This window comes from Lipophrys pholis, assembly GCF_963383615.2.
Source record: "Lipophrys pholis genome assembly, chromosome: 7".
Classification (NCBI taxonomy): Eukaryota; Metazoa; Chordata; class Actinopteri; order Blenniiformes; family Blenniidae; genus Lipophrys; species Lipophrys pholis.
The window spans coordinates 19,078,831-19,099,630 of NC_137638.1; the positions used below are offsets into that span (position 1 = coordinate 19,078,831).

The 20,800-nt window shown below is 40.8% G+C and overlaps 1 protein-coding gene across 1 annotated transcript; it reads right to left on the minus strand.

Annotated features, from left to right (window-relative positions):
* Positions 1-12,290: 12,290 nt before the first annotated feature.
* Positions 12,291-18,624, minus strand: slc14a2 (solute carrier family 14 member 2). The gene is made up of 10 exons (XM_080466712.1): positions 18,386-18,624; positions 15,767-15,838; positions 15,517-15,685; positions 14,868-15,057; positions 14,617-14,745; positions 14,155-14,347; positions 13,789-13,936; positions 13,478-13,612; positions 13,288-13,337; positions 12,291-13,199 (listed from the first exon to the last, which is right to left on the minus strand). Exons 1-10 carry the CDS (start codon positions 18,407-18,409, stop codon positions 12,789-12,791), a joined length of 1,521 nt encoding a protein of 506 aa, XP_080322838.1. The 5' UTR covers positions 18,410-18,624; the 3' UTR covers positions 12,291-12,788.
* Positions 18,625-20,800: the final 2,176 nt, after the last annotated feature.

A 20,800-nucleotide genomic window follows, 5' to 3' on the forward strand; every position in this document is an offset into this window, starting at 1 on the left:
AAACTAGGGAAAGTAAAAACCCACACAGGCTGAGGGGAATCATTTAAAAAAAAAAGAAAAAGAAAAGGGCTCCCAAGTCCAAGCCGGACTTGAACTTGACCACTATGTAACGGTATGGCTTCTACTGTTTTTTTTTTGTTTGATTTTCTTTACTTTCTATTTTTTTGTGCTATTCGTTTCGACAATACACACTGTGCATGCAACCTGCAGTTAACATTTGACCAGTTGCTTCCGCATAGACCCGTGGTTTTAATAATAAGATCAGGTAGTAGGAGGAGAAATCAGGGAGTCAAGTGGATCCTCTTAACAAAACCTTTGGGGGGTAACACACTCTGAGGTAAACAATAAGTGTCACAAACCGGACGATTTTAACTTTTTAGGTAAATGTCCTTTACCCGTTATAATGCCTCTAACATCTCACGCTTTACACACCAAGTTTGTATCACTCTTTCATTGTGAAACGGAGAAAGTAGTTCTCTGTTGGGCCACATTCATTAGCTTCAGCTCTGTTCACTTCCGCACTCTGAGTTACGTCGGGTTACGTCATGTCATCATCAATGACAGCTAGTTTGAGTACTTAAGAAGTATAAACCACATATAAGGTACGTAGTTTCATTCGTGTGTTGGTTTATACAGTAATAACAGCAGTGCTTTTCATTTTCGATGCAGCTGTTTGTGGGATTGAGTTGTTAAATTCTGCTTGTAGTTACGTGAATGCGTCCAGCTGGGAAAATCTGACTATCAGTGAAAATGTAGGTTAGATTTAACAAGGACTGAGATCCATGCCTCCTCCCACGTGCAGGTACACATTTCTCTTTGTGAGTAGAATGACGTGTTTAAATTGGTAGCAAACCTGCTGTCACATTTATGTTTGTCCTGTGGTCTGGTGACTAGTTGAGGGTTGTGCTCTGCCTTCAGCTGGCCTGCATTGTTCTATTATTTATGGTGCTTTCATAAACACTGAAGGCATTGCATTCATACTGATTTATTACTGCAGGATAGTCGTAGCTCTTTCAAATGTTTGACATTTGTAGAAGACATGCCAAGTGACCTGAATCCAGATAAGGCTACAGGATTAGTCTCTTAAGTAAAATTTGAAGAAAACAACGCGAAGTACAGTCGTGTCAGTTTTTAAATTCAATTTTCAAAATTCAGGATCAAACCTGCTGATCTTGATAACTATGATGCTGCAGAAGACAATGTTGACAATTGAGTTATGTCAATAATGGTTCTATGCAAAGACATCCAGTTAGGAAATAAAATACTTATCACAGAAAGAAAAGTTTTAAATGAATTGAATAGTGTTTTATACATGGTTCATCTAAGTTTCAACCCTTTTTTATTTTTTAAGTTGGACTCATTTGTGGCTCAAGAGTATACACGTTTTCTGTGAAGAGTGCCAGTCATCTAGATTGTTGTATTTCCTTCTCTTAAAGGCAAATTGAAGTAAGTTCAGTTTCCTTTTGGACAGTAATTTGCCAGATGATGCTCGCAGAATTTTGATCTGTGTTGTGGGTAATGATAAGGCTGGTGAGCACAGACATGTCGTGTTATTGTTTGTATGTGTACGTCTGTGTTTAAAGCTAGAGGTTGAAGACATATTTAGGAGTTAGACAGGGTCAGAGGATAGATACGAGTCAGGTGAGGTGAAGGAAGTGGAGCCTTGCTAGAAGAAAATTGAGGGTTACTGTGAAGACATGCGAAATAAATACCAGTGCAGTTTAAGAGAAGAAGTCTCCACCCTTCAGCGTTTCATTTCAAATACAGACGTTGCAGACAAGACTTTGACGGTGTCTCATCCTACTATCAAGGCCCACTACAAACCACCCAGAAGTGATAGAGTGAATCAAACTGCTGAGACGATGCTTTTCTCTGACAAGATGTCCTGCTTGAGGCAGATTTATAGATTGGGATGTAAAGTTGCCTGCTTCTTCTTGAGTGTAGCACCAGAGGCCAGTCTCCTGGGAACTTACTGTCTCCTGTCTCCTGCGTTTGGAGATTGTGACTGTCTCCAAATGTATATGTACTATATACCTTATATATTTGTTTCGTTGACAAACGTACACATTTGAAAAGGCATCCCAAACAATGATCTAATAATTACTTTAAATATGAACAAACAAACTAAATTCATCAGTTCCTGTGTTTGCAGAAAGCCCATCTTGCCTAAAGGTCTTTCTCACTGTGGCGGCGCTTGTAAAAGGAAGCAGCTGAATAGATACTCGTCATAAGGCCTGTGATGGTAATGTGGACTTAACTGTATTATTGTAGAGTTGCTGGGACACATTAGATGAGCTGTCAGTCTATTTCACGGATGTTCCATCAATTAGTTGAATCAAAAAGATCTATAATCTGCAACTCTGCAGTCCTTGAAGGAAACAGAACTCATGTCATTCAGAATAATCTGTGATTAACTGACAACCTTACGACAGCAGTAAAAAAAAAGAAAAGAAAAAAGGTCTTAAAATGCAAGCTAATATTTAACTAAGCAGTTTTGTCTGTGGGTGTGTTCAGTACAAGTTAATGAATCAGTGTCAGTAATATCAACAGTGAGGTGTGCGAGCAGTGTTATTGCCGTAAAAGCATTGAGCCAGAGCTCAATTTAAAAGAATGATTTCACTCATAAAACACATACAAATGTTTTAATACGTGTGTTGAAGTGTCCTTGGACAGGAAACTAATCCCAGTGGCTTGTGAGCACCTTGCACGGCAGTCGTGACTATTGGTATGTGAAAATGTGAATGATCTTAGAAACTTGGTCCCTAATAAGAAGCCACTGGAGCAAAACTGGAACAGGTCCAATTTGGCTGACGACACGAACATACACAGTTGTAAAAATGACAAAGAAGACATGTCATTCAACTTTCATTCAAATTCACTGCTGTTACCCATCAGTTCACTCGGGATCGCACTATGGCTGGTATGATTACAGACGGTTGACACCTTCAGCCTGATCATGTTTATTATAGATTATGTTAAAGGTAAATTGATTCTGAACATTTAAATGATATATTCTTTTGTGCTTTTTGCAGTAAAACTAAGTGAAAATTGTTGTCAGTATTTCTGGGATATTTGCAACATGAGACCATTGTCCTCCTGGATTCTCCAGACACTGAGATGCAGAGTCAGCTTCGCTCGTAGCCATTTTATTCACTAAAAACCCACACCGGTCACCCTGCTGCTGTCTTTTCAGGCCACCAGCTTCTTCTCCCTCGGGTGGCTGCTGTCCTCTCTCAGGCACCGCGGTTCTCCTTCTTCCATGCTTTCCTTAGTGTCTTCCCTGTACTCTGCTCCTTTTTGTCCCCACGCTACCCTGGGAGAGGGCAGAGAGGCCATTAGCCTCTGATGAGACTCAGTTGTGCTGCGTGGAGCTTGATGCGAAGTCCTCTGCTGAAAAAGTCAAGTCCATTTTATACTGTAACTACAATTCAGTCGACAAGTAGATGTCCCATTTGTATTTGGATTGGCCGTCACACTTGTAGTCTGACATAGTAAACATATAGGCCCCATCTGAAACTGACAAAGGAGTTCATTTTCTTGCTCAACACTATAGCGACGGAAACAGACGGAACATGCATATGTGAAGGTGACCTGAACGTGACCATGGACTGTGAACGAGACACAATTAGTCATGTGAGAAAAAAAAGAAAACTGGTGAAAGGTAATAAATGGCTTTCTTTGACGTATAGAGAGACACACCCCTCACAACAACACTACAGTCACCAGTCAAAGACTAAAAACAAGCTTACTATGACTCTGGGCCTGAAAGCGTTAAGTTACTGGCGAGACGACTGCAAAAACAACAAGCAGAAAAGACTGTTAATAGAACACGGGACTTACAAACAAAAGAACCAACACATGATCATAAACAAATAGAAAATATCTTTAGAGGTTATTACAGGAATATATGTACAGAATAATCAGTACCAAATCAAAATGAAACTAAAACATTCCATCAAATATTAGACCGACTGGCAATAGGAAAAAACACAACAATTGTATCATAGCAAAGTAATAATAAAAGAGATTGAAAAAGGAATTGGAAAATTGAAAACTAACAAAACACCCGGCAGTGATGGTTTTCCACCTGAATGGCACAAAAAAACTGGAATAGTACTGATCACAATACTCCAAACTACCTTTAATTGGCTTTAATAAATGGACCGACCCTGTACCCCCCTCCTGGAAAGAACCAATATTTACACTACTTCCCGAAAACTGCTAAAAGACAATGTACTTTGCCAAAGCTATAGAATAATCTCTATTCTAAACATAGATTACAAGATATACGCATCAATTATCTCAAAAAGATCACAAACAATAAGCTCAGACCTGATATGAGAGGATCAAACAGGGTTTTTTAGTCACAGACAAACACAAGATAAAATCAAACAAACGTTACATATCATACATGAGATACATCAAACTAAGTTACCAGCAGCCATGAACAGCTTAGATGCTGAAAAAACATTTGACAGTGTCAACTAGGAATTTCTATACCCAGGGGCGGCTGGTCGTTAGGGGCAGGTTAGCCCCACCTGGTGTCACCAGAAAGAACTGGAGGCAAAGTATATTACTTCTTTAAGAGTATCTACAGTATTTTATTATCTGTGAATACAGCTTTCTTCTTACTTCCTGGTTATCGGTCTCCTCTTGTTGCTTCAGGCTGTCTTCTCTTGATCCACACCTATCGTTGCTTAGATAAAATGTCATTTATTTAATTTGACTTTTTATTTTTTATAGTGCTCAACCTTTTCACGGTATTGGCGCCTGTGGTTGTTATAATATTGTGGCTAAAAAGTTGTGCACGCACTTTACTTTGGCGGTCAGTCATGTTGGATTCTGCTGTCACTATACCTGCAATAAAATCTGACCAAATATTTCCATATAGAAACGCCACAGCTTTTACCTAAAAGTGGAAAGATTTGCATTCAACACAACATCATTCGGATGTATCAACTTTCTCTACAGCACACCAACAGCCAGAGGGACAGTCTACGACTCGCTTTCAGAAAGAGTCACACTAGAGAGGGAGACAAGACTGTCGCTTTAGTCCAACTCTATTCACTTTCAACATTGAACTATTTGCTCTAATGATGAGGCATGATGCTATAATCAACTGAATAGCAATCATCAACAAGAAAACTATGATGAAATAGACAACAATATAAAGAAATTACAAATGATGAAAACTTAAATCCGATGATCTTACTCCCCTTACAAGTATGGCACATGAAGGTAAAACTGTTAAAAACTGGAAAGGAAGTCAGGTTACTGAAATGGACTGCCAATGATGAGAAATTCAAGCCAGGACAAGTGGACTCTACTGGAAAATGTGTGGAATGACATCTGGAAAATACCACTACAATGCATTCACACAAATGTAGAGAATTTGTTTGAAAACATCAGATCTGATACTTTACACCCTGAATTAAAAGCAAACCGAAAAAAAGCTCAAGAACAACATTGTTGGGGATTATGCTGGCAAATGGAACCAAAACTACAGTCTTTATGAGATACAGCAAACCTGCTTGGTCTTATATCTGGGACACTTTCAAGCAAGATACTTTGAACGAAGGACCGTTACCTGTTTCAGGGTCTTTCACATTCAGATAGTCCAGGACTCGGTTCACGTGGGAGGGAGGGGGGCCGAGAATGTTCACAACTTCCTTTGGTCCAGGTGGCGCTCACATTCACTTTTGAGACCGGACCAAACCGCATGGAAAATGCTGAAAAACACAGCTCATTGATTGGTCCGGACCGAAACCGCAAGTCCCACCGCTTTAGCCTGTGGTGGCTAGGCTAGTTAACGCATGGCTGTTCTTCTGATTCGCGTAGTTAGCTTTGTTTGTTTACTACCCAGAATGCATTGTGCATGAGGTCACGTCCTCTCCCCCTGTCCTCTCACCTCGCCCGATAGAAAGATTGTTTGTAAACGAACCGAGGCCGACCAGCAGCTGAGGTTTGAGCTTAACACGGATGAGATTCTGAAAAAATGCCAACGACAGTATCTCCTGTGGAAGCTCAATTCTTTTGGTGTGAGCAAAAACATCCTCACAACATTTGATTACTCATTCATGGAGATCATCATCACCTTGTCCTTCATCTGCTGGTTCCATTCCATCGCCATACTAAATCAAAACTGGCTGTTGTGTGTTGTCAAGACCTGCTCCAAAATCATTGGGTTAAGGTTAGTCTTAGGGTTAGGGTTAGAATCTTGAATCTCCGGTTCAGAGTTTGTGGGCGTGTTCACGTCACCCAAACAAAACGTGTTTTCCCTGAAGCGAACTGTGGTCCAGATCAAACAGGGGAATGTGAACACACCCCAAGATTCTCTTGGCAACAACCAAGAAAGCCATCAATAAGGACGGGCTCATGATCGAGGCACTAAATCATAGCGACTGGGTGTCAATACTGGAGGACATTTTCATCGTGGAGAAACTCACATCGAAGTTGAAAATACAAGAGCCCATCTTTACAAGAAACTGGGACAAATGGCTCATTTACATGGAGAAAATAGCAAAAAAAGAAAAGAGACCTCAACTACTACTTAAAACAAAGAGGACTTAACCACCCCTTATTTCCCAACTTTTGTTGACCTTTTTTTTGTTTGTTCAAATTTGTGTTTAATGTACATACAAAATCCAAAATAAAATAAAAAGTGGAAGAAAATTCCTCGCTTGATTCCACATGCAGAAAGTGTGTGTGATAGCCGGCCCACAAGACCTGGAACTAAATTGGCTTTAAATATAGATTCAGTCTTTCATACTTGCCATCAATCAAAATCAAACCGAACCGTAAGGAAGAAATGTCGTACATAATTGCAGTGTGTGTCGTGTGCTCAGACATTCTCTGCATTTTGCTTGTCATGCATGTCAACAATGGTCTCATCAGAATCTCTATATACGCTGACAAAACAATCACTGAACGACTCAGCTCAGCTAAGACCACTCTATTGTTATTAATACAGGCGGCAAGTCCGAGCTATGGGCATTTTACTCAGTGAAGACTTGAACAATTTCAAATAAATATTTCCCTTTTAAAATTGACATCATTTCAATTAAAGTTGCACATGTCCTTCAGCTTCAGGGGGAGAAACTCTTGACACACTCTCACAGCAACTATCTCCCTGAACCGGTTACAATGAGTTTCCTGGTGTGGCAAGAGATGATAAATCTTAAATAATCAAGCCAACTGTCCTGTGAAGGTGGGAAATGTTCAGCTCCTTTGTTCTGTGCTCCATGCCCAGTACATCAAGGTGTCAGTGACGTATGGCCCCATTTGTCAGGTCTCCCTCTGTGACTTAGAAAAGGACAAAACAGATAAGACGCGCAGACTTGACTGTTTTATTTTGATACTCACCTGTGCGTCTGATTCCGTTAATGTGCTTCGAACTCTTTGTACTCTACTCAAATGTACTCTTTTGAACTCCACGAAGGATACTTTTGTCTTGTTGTAGAACTTTATGCAAATAAACACCTTGAACGTTGACTTTTACATGAGTTTGGTTCTGGATTCACTAATGATCTGTGACCCATTTAGCCAAAACTTGTTTTCGAAGCAGAGCCATGTGAACAATGCAATCTAACTGAAGAATGATATTAAGCTGATATAATCACAACTTTTTATTGTCAACGTCACCGGTTACAGCTTCATGGCGTCAGATTGATGCCAGACAATCGGACAATCCTCAGGCAGCCAACCGTCAGACACATAGGCAAATAGCCTCCTACACCAAGATCGTATCAAAGCATGACCTCTTTTTTAGTCTAGTTGTTTTATAAAGCAGCATCCTGCATGAATGAGTGGCTGCTTCAGCTTCCATGTTTAGTGAAAACAAGGAGCCATTGGAAGTTTTACGAAGGTTTTGCACCTTTTCGGTAGGGTTAGTTAGGCTCTGATGAAATGTTGGCCACTGACTGAAAACTCAGCACTTTATCTAATACCCCAAATTGCAAAGCATACAGCTACCTCAAGCAAACCGAACACTGACAGCCAAAGTCTTTTCTTCAATATAAATAGAACCGTAAAGACAAGCACATTTCATCAAGAGGCTGTGGTGACATAATACAGCTGTGTTCATACATTTTAATACTATAAACAAAACATTTATGGGCACAGCACTGGTTGTGAAAGAAAATGTGTAACTGGAATCACTGGATCACCACCTTAGGGTCCATCATCAAGGCCCTTAACTCTCAGATGCTCTGATCTGCTGGCAGGATGCCAGAAGACAAGCAGGAAAAAACCCACATTTTGTGTCTATGTGTAATATTGGTATAGGTGTGAATGTAGACCACATTTAGCATGATCATAAATAGCGATGTAGCCTGAAAGAAAGTTTGCAGTACTAAAGTCAATTCATCTGCCCGGTACTGACCTGGCTGCAGACCTCCACTCTCAGGCCACCTCCACTGTCAGGGCAGAAATGGTTGGGGAAAATTCTGAACAATATGTCCACGTCTCCGCTGAAATTCATTTCCCAAAATAACAGATGCGTTATTTAGTCAACAACATTCTTTCTTGAATGTAGTATATATTGTTTTTGCCATTTTATCTATGTAGCACTTGTGCTCTAACGTGGGTATTTATGCCCATAAAAGATCAAGTTTTATTTTCAGTAATATCTTCCATGCATTATTGATTTTTAATAGAAAAAAATGTGACCCTTTGAAGCTTTGTGATTGAAATTAATAGAAAATCATAATGTATATCACTCTAATGTTTATCCATTTTATCTGTCCTGTGTATTGTCCTTTGTTCTTAACCATTATTCATTTCATATTTGGTCCTTATTATCTGTGCTACTTTTGAAAAATAATTCAGCTGCCACAATTTCCAATAATTCTTTGTTGTTTGCACACAGTTTGACCTTTTGTTAACAGAAGTTGGCCACGTTTTTTATTGCTATCATCCAGATCAAGGCCACACATGGACGTACGTGTGTTGTCCCTATCAGCTTTCCCTATCTGTTTAGGGTGGAAAAAGTAGTATGCTGAAAAAAGTAGTATTAAGTTTTATGGATGGATGTCTTATTGTATCGCAAAGATATTTAGATTTTCTTGACTTATTAAGTATCTTGCGTCTGGATTTGGTCATCTCTGAGGTGTTGTTGAAAAGAATTCTCTCGTATTTGACATTGTTGACAAGTCCTGTCAGGTAAGTCACGGGAGAGTGCTGAGTTGTTTGTTGTGTAAATTGTAGGTGGTGGACAGATTGACCTCCCTGTGCCAGACCCCATGTTAACACGGTCAAAGCCCACTGCTCCCAGTGAGTGTAGTTAAGGTTAATTGTGAACAGGATGGGCTAAATGTAGAGAAGGAATTAATGCAAGGAGGTAAAAAAAAAAGTTTTCTTGCTTTCTTTTGTTGATCTGTGCAGTTTTTTTCTGCTAATCTTTTGTCTCACTAATGTTCTATGCATTCCTGAAGTGCGTAAACAGCTTCATTCTGCTTGTATCTGGATGCATTTTGCTTTGACTGTATCACCATCAGCAGCAATGAAGCCAGTCCAGTTTACTTTGTTACACTTTCGGAGATAACGCCACCTGACATACTGAGAATCTTCAAAGACAGGAGAACAATGCAACAAAGGTCAATGTGCTACTCCACTATCATCGTTATTAGAAGTACTGATATTTAGTTTATGAAGTATAAGGGAACTGGCCGGGCCTTTCAGTGTTGCATGTTCTCCTCCGAGTACTCCAGTTTCCTCCTGCCATCCAAAAACATGCAGGTCAAGTTAATTGGCGACTCTAATTTGCTCATAGGTGTGTGTGCGGTTGTCTGTCTCTGTGTGTGTTTGCCCTGTGATGGACTGGCGACCTGTCCAGGGTGCACCCTGCCCTCCCCCATAGTTAGCTGGGGTTGGCTCCAGCACCCCGCAACCTTAAACAGGATAGACTGTAAACGGTCGAGAAGATGGATGGATAAAGTACCAGGACGTTTTGCTATCTCTGAATTGAGTGACGCAAATACACCTGAGGACACAAAGTAGTCCAGCACTTATCGTTGGCGCTTGAAAGCTAAAAGTTCCAACCCTGCTGGATGACGAGGCCAGTCTGTGTGCAGTTTCCAGAACATTCTGTCAGGACCTCCACCTCTGGCTTGGCCTAGTGCCAGCGTTTTCCCTTCCCCTCCCTCCTTTCCTTTTTCTCAGGTGGGCGTGTGCTGCATGCTGGTGAGGTGTGGAGTGCAGTCTGATTACCTGAGTGCACTCACCTGAGGCAGGGTGTGGCTACAACAATCAATTCCCCTCGCTCCCCATAAAACTGGCTTCAGCTCAAGACTCGGCGCCGGACCGTAAACTAATGACAGTTTGCTCTGCCTTGCTCTGCCTTGCTCTGCCTTGCTCTGCCTTGCTCTGCCTTGCTCTGCCTTGCTCTGCACCAACCCTGCCGCACCAGGCCCCGGCTTGTGACTCCATTCACTGACACAGCTCAACGGAAGGCTCTTTGTTCCCCCTCCATCGGACTGCAGCACATGCCCTCCGTCCTGCTCCCTCACCGCCGACCATGCCCTCCTACAACTCCCCGCTTCGTACCATGCAGTGTGCTCCCCGCAGTCTCTAGCTGGGCCTGAATACGTACTTTTGAGCATTACCTTTAGTAGTAGTAGAATTCCTGTGTTGTACGTTGGTTCAGATTTTTTCCCTCTTGGAGTATTTTGTTTAGTTTGGCAGTTTCCTAGTTTGAGTGTTTGATTCCCTTGCACGTTTATTAATTAAATACTCTTGAGAGAATTCCTGGTTCCGTGTCTCTGTCCGCGCCTGAGTCTCTGAGTGTGAATCGTGACACATTCCTGTGCTGGGGTGGGCTTTCTCTAGCTTTCTCTGATTCCTTCTCATAGAACTGGTCACCTCAGAAGGGTGGACCCTGAGATTTCACTTGGAGTTCTTGGTGGTCTTGGTGCTCCCGCAGCCCCATGACCATGTAAGTAGGGGTGCAACAGGCAGTAGTAACGAGCACTCTTTACTGTGTATGCAGAATTTGCATGTTCTCCATGTGCTTGTAGTGTGAATTTCCTCCCAGTACGCCGGTTTCCTCCCACAGTCTAAATACATCAATTGAACAGTTATTAAAAAAAAAGTTTATTAGGGTTTATTTATGTTTCTAGTAATGCAATATTTTTTATTATATATTTTGAATGTCCCAGGTATATTACACAAAACAAACTGCGAAGGCCAATACACACGTTTCAGTTTTCTCTGATTACATTCTCTAACATATTTTGCTGAGTCAAGCACATGCTTTACACTAAACTGAATCCTAAATTAGAATCTAGAAATGAAAAAAGCAAACATTTGAAAATCATATGTGCAAAAGACAAAAAAAACAAACCCACTAAAAAACATGAAATGTTGAAAATAAAAGACAAAAGCGTACTTTTGTTATTTGATGGCAGCAACACCTTGAATCACATGACTAACACTGAGTAGCAGCTTCTCCTCCCATAAGGACCCTCTATAGCTATTATATAACATATTTGTGCTTATGTATTTATTTTTTGCAGGTGTTTCTTTTTTTCATTATATGGTGTACCAAATATCGTCTTTTGGTGAACTAGTGTTGACCTCATGTAGAACGTGCAGCTCCGGTAAGTTGTGATGAATATAGTAAGTGGTTTGACACTGTCTTGCAAGAAGTATGCAGGAAATGTTCTTAATAGTTTAACGAGTAAGTTAATAATTATTTTTAGAACCTGTCGTAATTGCTACTCACAAGGTCCCCTTGTGTTACCTTGTGACTGCAGGCGCATCATGAGCTACAACTGCTTTATGGACTTTATGACCCGTTGGTAGTGCCGTTCCAGATATGCAAGCTGCCCACAGACGCTGGGTTATAGAATCCCTGTTCTGTTTAGTCTGTTTAGTCTCCCACATTGTTTAATCTGACCACATTGTGATCATGCCATCCAGTTCACACGGCATAGGAAAAGTCGTGTAAAACACTGGCATGGGTTAAATGCACCTGTAAGTTAATTTGATGAAGTGGTTTGCAGTCTTGCCTCACAAGAATGCCCCCAGGTTTGTGTTTAGGTTTGCCTTGTTGGTGTCGTGATTTGTGGTGAACCCAAAAGCAGACTCGTGCAAATACTGAAGTTTTAAAGAGACACAGAAGGAGACCTGACAGGGTTTTTTCTTGTATGGAACTTGCAAGTTCTCCATCGGCACGTGTGCGTTTTCTCCGGGTTCTTTGGCCTTATGCTACAGCCCCCCAAATAATGCACATGCATTGAAAATGTAATAATATTAAATCAAGATAAATCACCACTAACTTGAGTGTTCTTATTGCTGTATACGTTGTGCAATACCACTTTTAATCACATGGATTTTCATTGTTTATTTAAGATTTTCTTTTCTTTCTTTCTTTTTTTTTTTTTTTTACAAATGTACCATCAGTTCTGTATAACAAGTGTTTTTGGAGCATAAACAAGAAATGATTGTACAAAATTGATGTTTTCAGAGCTCATTTGCAACTATTACAATTTATTGAACAAACAACTGATCATTGAATTGAAATACAATGAAAAATATATATTTATTAGAGGACATGAACTCACACAATAATGCAATAGTATAAAATACAATAAACATACTTTGTTGATCCTGCACAGAAAAGGTCACAGAATAAATAGGATAGAAGTCACAATATCAGTGCAGCAAAAATCAGCAATAGCTAGTAGAAAGAAGTGCATCAGAAGTGCTGATAGTAAAATATACAGTCTCCCTGAAATATTTCCTGCTATGCTCATTTAAAGTCTTCATCCATCTGCGCTTCTTTATGACAGCTATTCATTTTCATCATAGCTATTCTCACTGTTGTTCATATTTTCATCCACATCCCCTTCAACTCCTTCAGATCCCTGTTGGTCAAAGCTTGTATTGTCATTTGCTGTCTCCACTGGTTCACTTATCTCTATCCCCTCCTCCATCCTCTCAAGCATCAGTCTTAGCTGCTCTTTCTCATTGAGTATCGTTTCTTCTTCGGCAGCTTTCTGCTGCTGCTCCTTCTGTTTTCTCTCTTCCTCAGCCTTCTCCTTTTTCTCCTGCTTCTTCATCTTCCAGAAGTAGATCAGGTTTTTCTCGGGGTATGTGACTTTGGCCAGTGGCAGCTTGAAAATGCGGTTGGTTCCAGTGGTCAGGAGGAGGAAAGTGAGGGCTGACAGGCAGAAAGGCCACGTGCAGGCAGGCAGACCAAACTGTGAATGAAACATTGGTCGAAGTGAGCATGGAGGTGTGTAACTCCTGGCTGATGTTCAAACAATAATAACCTAAATGTTTACTCACCCTCGACATGATGTTGGCAATGGCTGAGCCCAGGTATGCACAGAAAAAAGCTGCAAGAGAAGAAGATGAATATCTGATGATGAAGTTGTTATGAAAAGCTAGATCAAAGATTAGATAGTCTCTGTTTCACATGATTTCTTAGCAGGTCAGATGCATTTTTAGATGGTGTCTTTATTGGGAATCTACGAACCGCACACGATGGCAAGCAGGTGCACCTGCCAGGTCAGGGCATAAAACATTCCTCCAATGGCGATGCAGGCGAGCACGCAGTTGTATCCCCAGAGGCCGAAGTAAATGTCCCCAAAGGGAGCGGCCAGAGCCAAGCCTGCAAAATGCAGACCGGTTAGGCACCTGCAGCCAGTCAAACCCTTGAGCCATATATTCAACTGGTGTTTTGGGATAAGCATTTGGAAATCAATTACTCTAATTGGGACATTGTAATATATTGGCATGCTTTTGAGATGCGACAAAAGTATGTCGTGCACCGTGTGGTCTTCTCACCTGAAACCATCCCGACAGCAGATCCCAGCACAGCGTGAGCACAGGTGATCGGGGACGAGATGAAGAGTGAGATGATGAAGATTCCTCCTGTCCAGGGGTTGTCACAACCATAAACCTGGCCTACTCCCACAGGCACTGACATGAACAGCTAAAAAGGTACAGATGTAATAAAAAGCAATAAAGGTTATTGAAGATGTTCGTCATCAATAACAGAATACGAAGTTAACTTTTTTTTTTGATTTTGTGTTGTGCAGTTGGTTAATAAATCAAAGCAAAGTTAACAAAGCAAAAAACAAAAACAAACAAACTGCCCTTTCAACATCCACCAGGGAGATAAAGTTACAAAGACTGCACACATTCACTAACCTTTGCAACGTCAATCTCAGCCCAAGTGATGTTGGGGAGCTCTGTGCGTGGTTGAATGAGGACTTGGGGGAAGTAGTGGTTGAAGTGGCCAGTGGCAACCATGTGTAGACACACCAGTATGTTAAAAGGCAGCGTGAACACCGGCAGATCCCACCGACTGTTAATCGATGCCAATGCACTGGATACAACAGGGCTAGAACACAATCCATACAGTATCATCAGTGACAAACTGAATTGACATTGAACCAATATTTATTTAAGCTCACATCATAATATAAACATTGTGTTCTTAAATTGTATTGATGCTTTTATAAAGCATATCCAACGCTTTTTTTTATTGTAACAACAATACCTGCAAGCTTGCAAGATTGTTTAGTCATGTGTAACTGGAACAACCTGTCTTACAATAAAACCAGACAAACAAAAACATTTTTTTGTTGTTGTTTTTTTCTTCTTTCTTACCACATCATGGACATGAAGACATTTGGAAGCAGAAGCCACCAGTACCAGTCGCCTGCATTTGAGAACACGGCCATCAGCAAACCCACCAGGATGCCGTTGTAGCCGTAAAGCCCTGCAGCGATTGCTCCCCTGGAGAAAAATTGGCAGCTCAGTAAGTACATCATAAACATGTCACATTTTACTACCTAAAGGAAATAATTCATCATCATCAGTGGCACCAATTCAATCAGGAATTAGTCGAGTTTTCACACCTGTTCTGTCTGAGGATGAGAGCAGAAATGGTTGCAAACAGTGTGCCCACAAAGCCGTTGAGGGCCCACCAGTAATTCTGCAGGATTAGGCCCGCAAAGATGATGAGGCCACTCAGAGGGTTGTTGACAAACATCACCTGAGCTGCTCCTCGCAAAACCCAATCCAGAAGCTTGAGGAGGATGAACTGTCCTGCGGGGGTAAACATAGTTATTTGACTATGAGTGGAAGGTGTTTAACCCTAAAGACTGTTAAAGACTAATCAGTGGCAGAGGCTTCATGCGCGACAGAGTCTGCCTGAGGGGAGAGAACTGATTTAACAAGAAAATAGCGCTCTTCCCCTTCAGGTCTATTGAACTTTTGGCTCTCCTTCAGTATACATTGTCAAGTTGCAGATGTACTTATGTCACTCACACATTCTTGCCTGTTCTCCGTTCTTGTTCCTGTCACTCAAGTTCTGCTTTGATTTACAATCGCATTACAAAATTACATAACTGTACAGTGGAAGAACCGCTGCACAATATTTTTGTGTTCATCACACATAGAGTGAGTATGAAAGTCGGCTTCCTCTGAAATTCGTCAATCTAATGAAACTACTGTGGCGTCTCTCCCTGTAAGAGCAGTTTTGCTGTTGTTTTCTTTTAAACTTACTTGACATCCATTTGCCAAATGTTTCCATGTCTCCAGAGAAGTAGGACACTCCCTTGAGGAAGCGGGCCCCGGCCCTCTTCAGCTTGGTGTGTTCTTTGTTCTCCTTCCCCTCTTCCACCTTTTCCACCGGTTGTTTAAGTTCAGGTTGTGCCATCAGAGGTTGGAGCTCCTGGAGCCACAATAACAGCCACAAATCAATGACGGTTCAATTACAAAGGGATCTTTGAATCATTATGAGTGACTGACATACAGTGAGGATGAATGTGGGGTTGCTGGTGCTTTGCGTGGCAGAAGTGGAACAGGTGATATTCTGTTGAATATCCTGTGTTGAGGGAAGCAGAGCAGAACACTGAGCAACAAAGCGTCGGCTATTTATTCTTAATGAATCCCATCATTTCTTTACTTAGCGTCACGTTCACTAAGTGTCTTCACTTTATTGTCCTACAAGAAAGACTTTTTATTTGAATTATTATTAATTCATTTCACACATGTCAAAAACATACACACATACTTGCTTAATACGACTTGCCAGTTCAGTTTAAACCGATCTTTAAATGCATTCATTGTTTCCTGTTTTCCTTCTTCTAAATTGCTCTCCTATATTCTGTTCCTCTCTCCTGTAGCAACTGTCACTTATCACAGAAACTGGTAGATAATTGGAGATATCATTAAGTAAACATCCACTTATTGTTTTGTTGTCTATTAGGTTTGCAAATCTGTTATATATTAAAGTGGTGCTATGTGACATAATTCGACTGGGTCAGGTAATTTTAGGGTAAAGGCTCAGGCTGGTGGTTTGTGATATTTGGATTAAGCAGATTGCAGTTAAAAACCCCACAGATAAAGGAGACCTTCTGAGATTTCTACTGCTATACATTGAAGTACATCATCCATTACTTATGTCATATTTTCCACCACTTTATACTTCAGGTTTATGTCCACACGTCCATCTACCCTTCTACCAGTCTTCCCTGTTCTGTGTAGTTGAACTGATATCCAGTCAGGTCAAAGTCAACTCCCTTCTCAGTGATGATCCATGTTTCAGAGATGGCAATAATAGTGAAGGGTCATGTGAACTGACCTACATAATCTTTGATTTGGTAAATGTTTGAACACAAACTCCTACTGTTGAAATGTATGATAGAATGTTTATTGTCTATTGGAGCTGTCCTGTTGTACTAATCCTCTGAGTAATAGCAGCAGTTGTCGATGGTGTCATAATAGTAGCTCTTGTCTTCATCAGCATCATTCCCCCGTGTTGACGTTTGTACTCAGTGTAATTAAATGTTTTCAGTTCCCTGTGATCACAGTTCACAGTCACAGTAGCTGATCATCTGTCAGCAGCTGGTGATGATTTATTGCCGGTATTGAGTGTCATCCTTGTGGTGAAGCATCCATGTAGTTTTGCTTTCAGTCCCGTTGGTACTCAGTTAAATCCTTCCAGCTCCTCGATGTCTCGACCGAGCAGAACCTTCGCCTCCAGTGTTCCATTCAGCTTGATGAAGATCTACAGCTGGAGAGCCACGTTGCCTGGATTTTCCCCTCTTTCTTCATGAACTGGGCTCTCCTGGCAATGTCTGCGTTCCGTTTTAGTTAAATGTTTATTGACGTAGATGTTAGATCCTCTCAAATTTCTCAAATCTCTTGTTTGAGCAGCTCCGTTCTATGTCTCCTGTTGGCGAACCTCATTATAATGGCTGGTTTGTTTAACAGTGTTCTGGTCCACCTCTATTCCTCTGGACCGGAGAAACGAAGCCACCTGTTGCTTGTTGCCTTGACAGCGGAAACCTTCTCTGACAGGAAGCCCAGTGACTTTTTAATGACATCAAGATCTTTAATCGATTGTTTCTTGGGCCCCATCGTAACACACACTCCCCATGAGAGAATGAATGATCCTAATCACATCAGCCGGAGGAAGAATAGAGCCGCTCGATGAGCCCGGCTTCAGTCAGCTTGTAGTTTAGATTGTGACTCGCTATTTTACAAACTGACTGGTATCAGTGTCAGAAGTAGTCCGAAAGCATTGTCAAGACAGGCGGTGTCTAGAACTGAGGAGTCAATACTTGGGCAAAAGTCCAAAATCCAGAAATCGATCGTCAAAGTAGAAAGTAGAACAAAACACGAGAGCACAGTCAAACGTCAATCCTCAGAATTTAAGAGAGAACCATTGAAATAAAAAAATAAAAATGGGTTCCGGTTCCGGTTCCGGTGCGAAGAGGATGGCAGCCTAATTTTCCAGCTCCCCAAAGGTTTTATTAACTAACCCCAAAAAACTTGTTTTTGTTAATTCTGTTGGACATTTTACAAAAGAATGAGGAAAGGGGTTTACTACTAGAAGTGGATTAAGCATGGGTTAAAAAAAAAAAAATCTATTGTGAGTGGCAGAAGTACACGTATTTAAACACAGCATGTCTGAAAGTAAGCATGACATTGTATTATGCTCTCACAAAATAAAACATGTAAAAAATAAAAACCCCACTGAAGGTTAAGCCAAATCAAATGGTCAGTAGGTCCATTTAGATTTTGTCGCTTTTGTAGATTATTTGTGTGTAACTCGTTCAATTAGTCACACATGAATAAATGCTTGTGAATAAGATAAGTCCCTCTAAAAAGGACTTAATTCATCCTAAAGTGGGAAGGTTTTGGTCTTCAGAGCAGATAAGCAGGCTTAGTCAAGATTAAGTCAAGCTTTAAAAAAGTATGGGTAACAGTAAGGATGTGATAAAGTCGGCAAGAATACAGATCCAGTGATTAAATTAAATAGAATATTAATTGGTCTGAGTTAGTCTGTGCTCTTTAAATATTAGCTCATTCAGTCAAACAGCCATTGCTGGACTTGATGGACTTTGACAGTTACAAGAGCTCCTACCTGTTTGCAGTCTGATCCAGGCATATGTCCCGAAATAGACACAGGCTGTATGGATTGCCAGCTTCTGCAGCTGTACTACAGAAACATATTCCAGGGCTTTTATAGCATCCGTTGACAGAGAAAACTCCACCTCTTCGTGCCCTGTCGCTTCGCATCCACCTCCCCATGTCCTCTGTTCATCCTCCAGAAGAATCATTGGAACTCAGCAACGATAAACTCAGCTGCGCCCACATTGCTGTAGAAAAGTTTTTTTCCCCTGCAGGAAGCGTTAAAGATAACTGGAGGTTTAGTTGGGGTTTTGCCCTCGGGTGCAGGCAAGATACCACTATGTTGAGAGGAGGAGTTTCTATTGTGGCATGCTTTCCAAAATGATACAACAGTGCATCTTGTCCCTTATACTTTATAATTATTATTATCTATAACGGTTTACCGATCTGTTAAAGTAGTAAAGCTGCTACGCCATTATAAAAAATAAAATAAAAAATCATTTTCAATGTAACAACTTTAATATATTTTGTTATATGATGTTTCTGAAACAATATTCAAGGAGTCTCCAGTTAAAAAGACTGTAGATGATTTATTCATTGATTCATTGATTTCTTGACTTTTGTTAGTTTTTTCTTGTAACATTTTAGAGAATTGTACCAATGTGGATTTTCAAAACCTTCTTAGATGGATAACGTATGTATTTAACCATTAAACAAACTTATTATAAGGCTGATGAGCAGCAGTCGACCCTGCGGCAGACATCTCGTCATCACTGATGAGCAAATGTTTTATAATGAGGGTGAAGCCCTCAAAGTATTTTCTTGAACAAATATTTCAAGCTCCTTCGAGGAGGAATGAAGAACAAACAGGTCTGGTGAAGTATTTGTGTCAAATCAGTCAAAACACGGACGAACTAACCTTGTGTAGTAGTAGTTAGTGTATAGGTGCTTGTATATAACACACCATCGTTCATCTCTTTTGTATTTTTGCAAGTGATAATATCTGATCTCAGAAAAAGGACATACGTTCAAAGAAAAAAGTTTGTCACAGAAAAGTGGGCTTTGATCACGTATGTTTCCAGATGATCTGATGTGTTATACAACAGTTCACTCATCATGTTGCCCATCTGTAGATTTTCACTCACCCATCCAATCACCAGCTGCCCTTACGCAACACCCAGTGCGTGGACAATGTTTGCGTGACATGTCAGCTGATTTTGATGTGGTGATTGAGGGGGTAGTGTGGGGTGGATTATGCAATGACCATGAAATAGATTAAGAAAGTTTAAAGACTGTGTCATAAATTCATAAAATACTTCAGAGCTCCATAGTGAAACAAGTGGAATGGCTATACAGCAATGCTGACACCTAGTGGAGGGTAATAGAATAACACATCTTTTGTAGTTTAATGTGTCTCACCATTGAATTAAAGTCCAATCAGATCAAATAAAGAAATAATTTAATCTTTTGATGGAAGTTTTCTTTTTTTTTTTTTTTTTTTTTTTACAAATTTCTGCCTTGATTCTCACAGGTTTAAAAAAGCCCCTTGGAGAGATGTGTATGGAAATCTGTGCATGTGTGGCCTTGTTCTTCTATATTTGAAGCGACCTGAAGCTGATAGCACACCAATCCACCAGACCTCATGTTACCATGAAGATAAAAATGGAAACCACCATACAGTTCATGTGAAGAGATGTTTTAGGACCTGGTAATCAGGTTATCCCATACTAGTAGTTATGGGTGAGTTTCAAGTAAGTCTCCAGGAAATTAGTATCAGTAGCCATGCATTCCCATCAGGCATATAAACATAATAGTGTGTGTGTGTGTGTGTGTGTGTGTGTGTGTGTGTGTGTGTGTGTGTGTGTGTGTGTGTGTGTGTGTGTGTGTGTGTGTGTGTGTGTGTGTGTGTGTGTGTGTGTGTGTGTGTGTGTGTGTGTGTGTGTGTGTGTGTGTGTGTGTGTGTGTGTGTGTGTGAGAGAGAGGTGGTGAGGGGGGCTCCAGCCTCTGCCAGAGTCTGTGGAACCTGATACTTGATGACTCCCCATCACAAGAATGTGAGTTTCCTTCTCTCGGAGCATCTGGCCCAACGCCTGGCCACATCTCCGTGTGTGTGTGTGTGTGTGTGTGTGTGTGTGTGTGTGTGTGTGTGTGTGTGTGTGTGTGTGTGTGTGTGTGTGTGTGTGTGTGTGTGTGCGTGTGCGTGTGCGTGTGCATGTGTGTGTGTGTGTGAGAGAGAGAGAGAGAGTGTTACTTGTTACTTGTTACTATTTGCCCCTTTTTCATGAGTGGCCTCTTTCAGCACACTGAGACGGACTTTGTGTTTGTTTACTCAGTCCTTTGCTAACATGCTGTCTCTTTGTAACCTTCTGCCAGGAAATAAAAGTGATTTCCACACACCTCTGATCTGAAAACAAGGGTGGGGAAGGCT

Coding starts and splice junctions, on each gene's coding strand:
- slc14a2 (XM_080466712.1), bottom strand. CDS start 18,409: ATGCCTGGATCAGACTGCAAACAG. Junction 13,613..13,788: donor TGCTGTCGGGATGGTTTCAG/GTGAGAAGACCA, acceptor TGCATTTTGCAG/GCTTGGCTCTGGCCGCTCCC. Junction 13,200..13,287: donor TTGCCAACATCATGTCGAGG/GTGAGTAAACAT, acceptor TTTCATTCACAG/TTTGGTCTGCCTGCCTGCAC.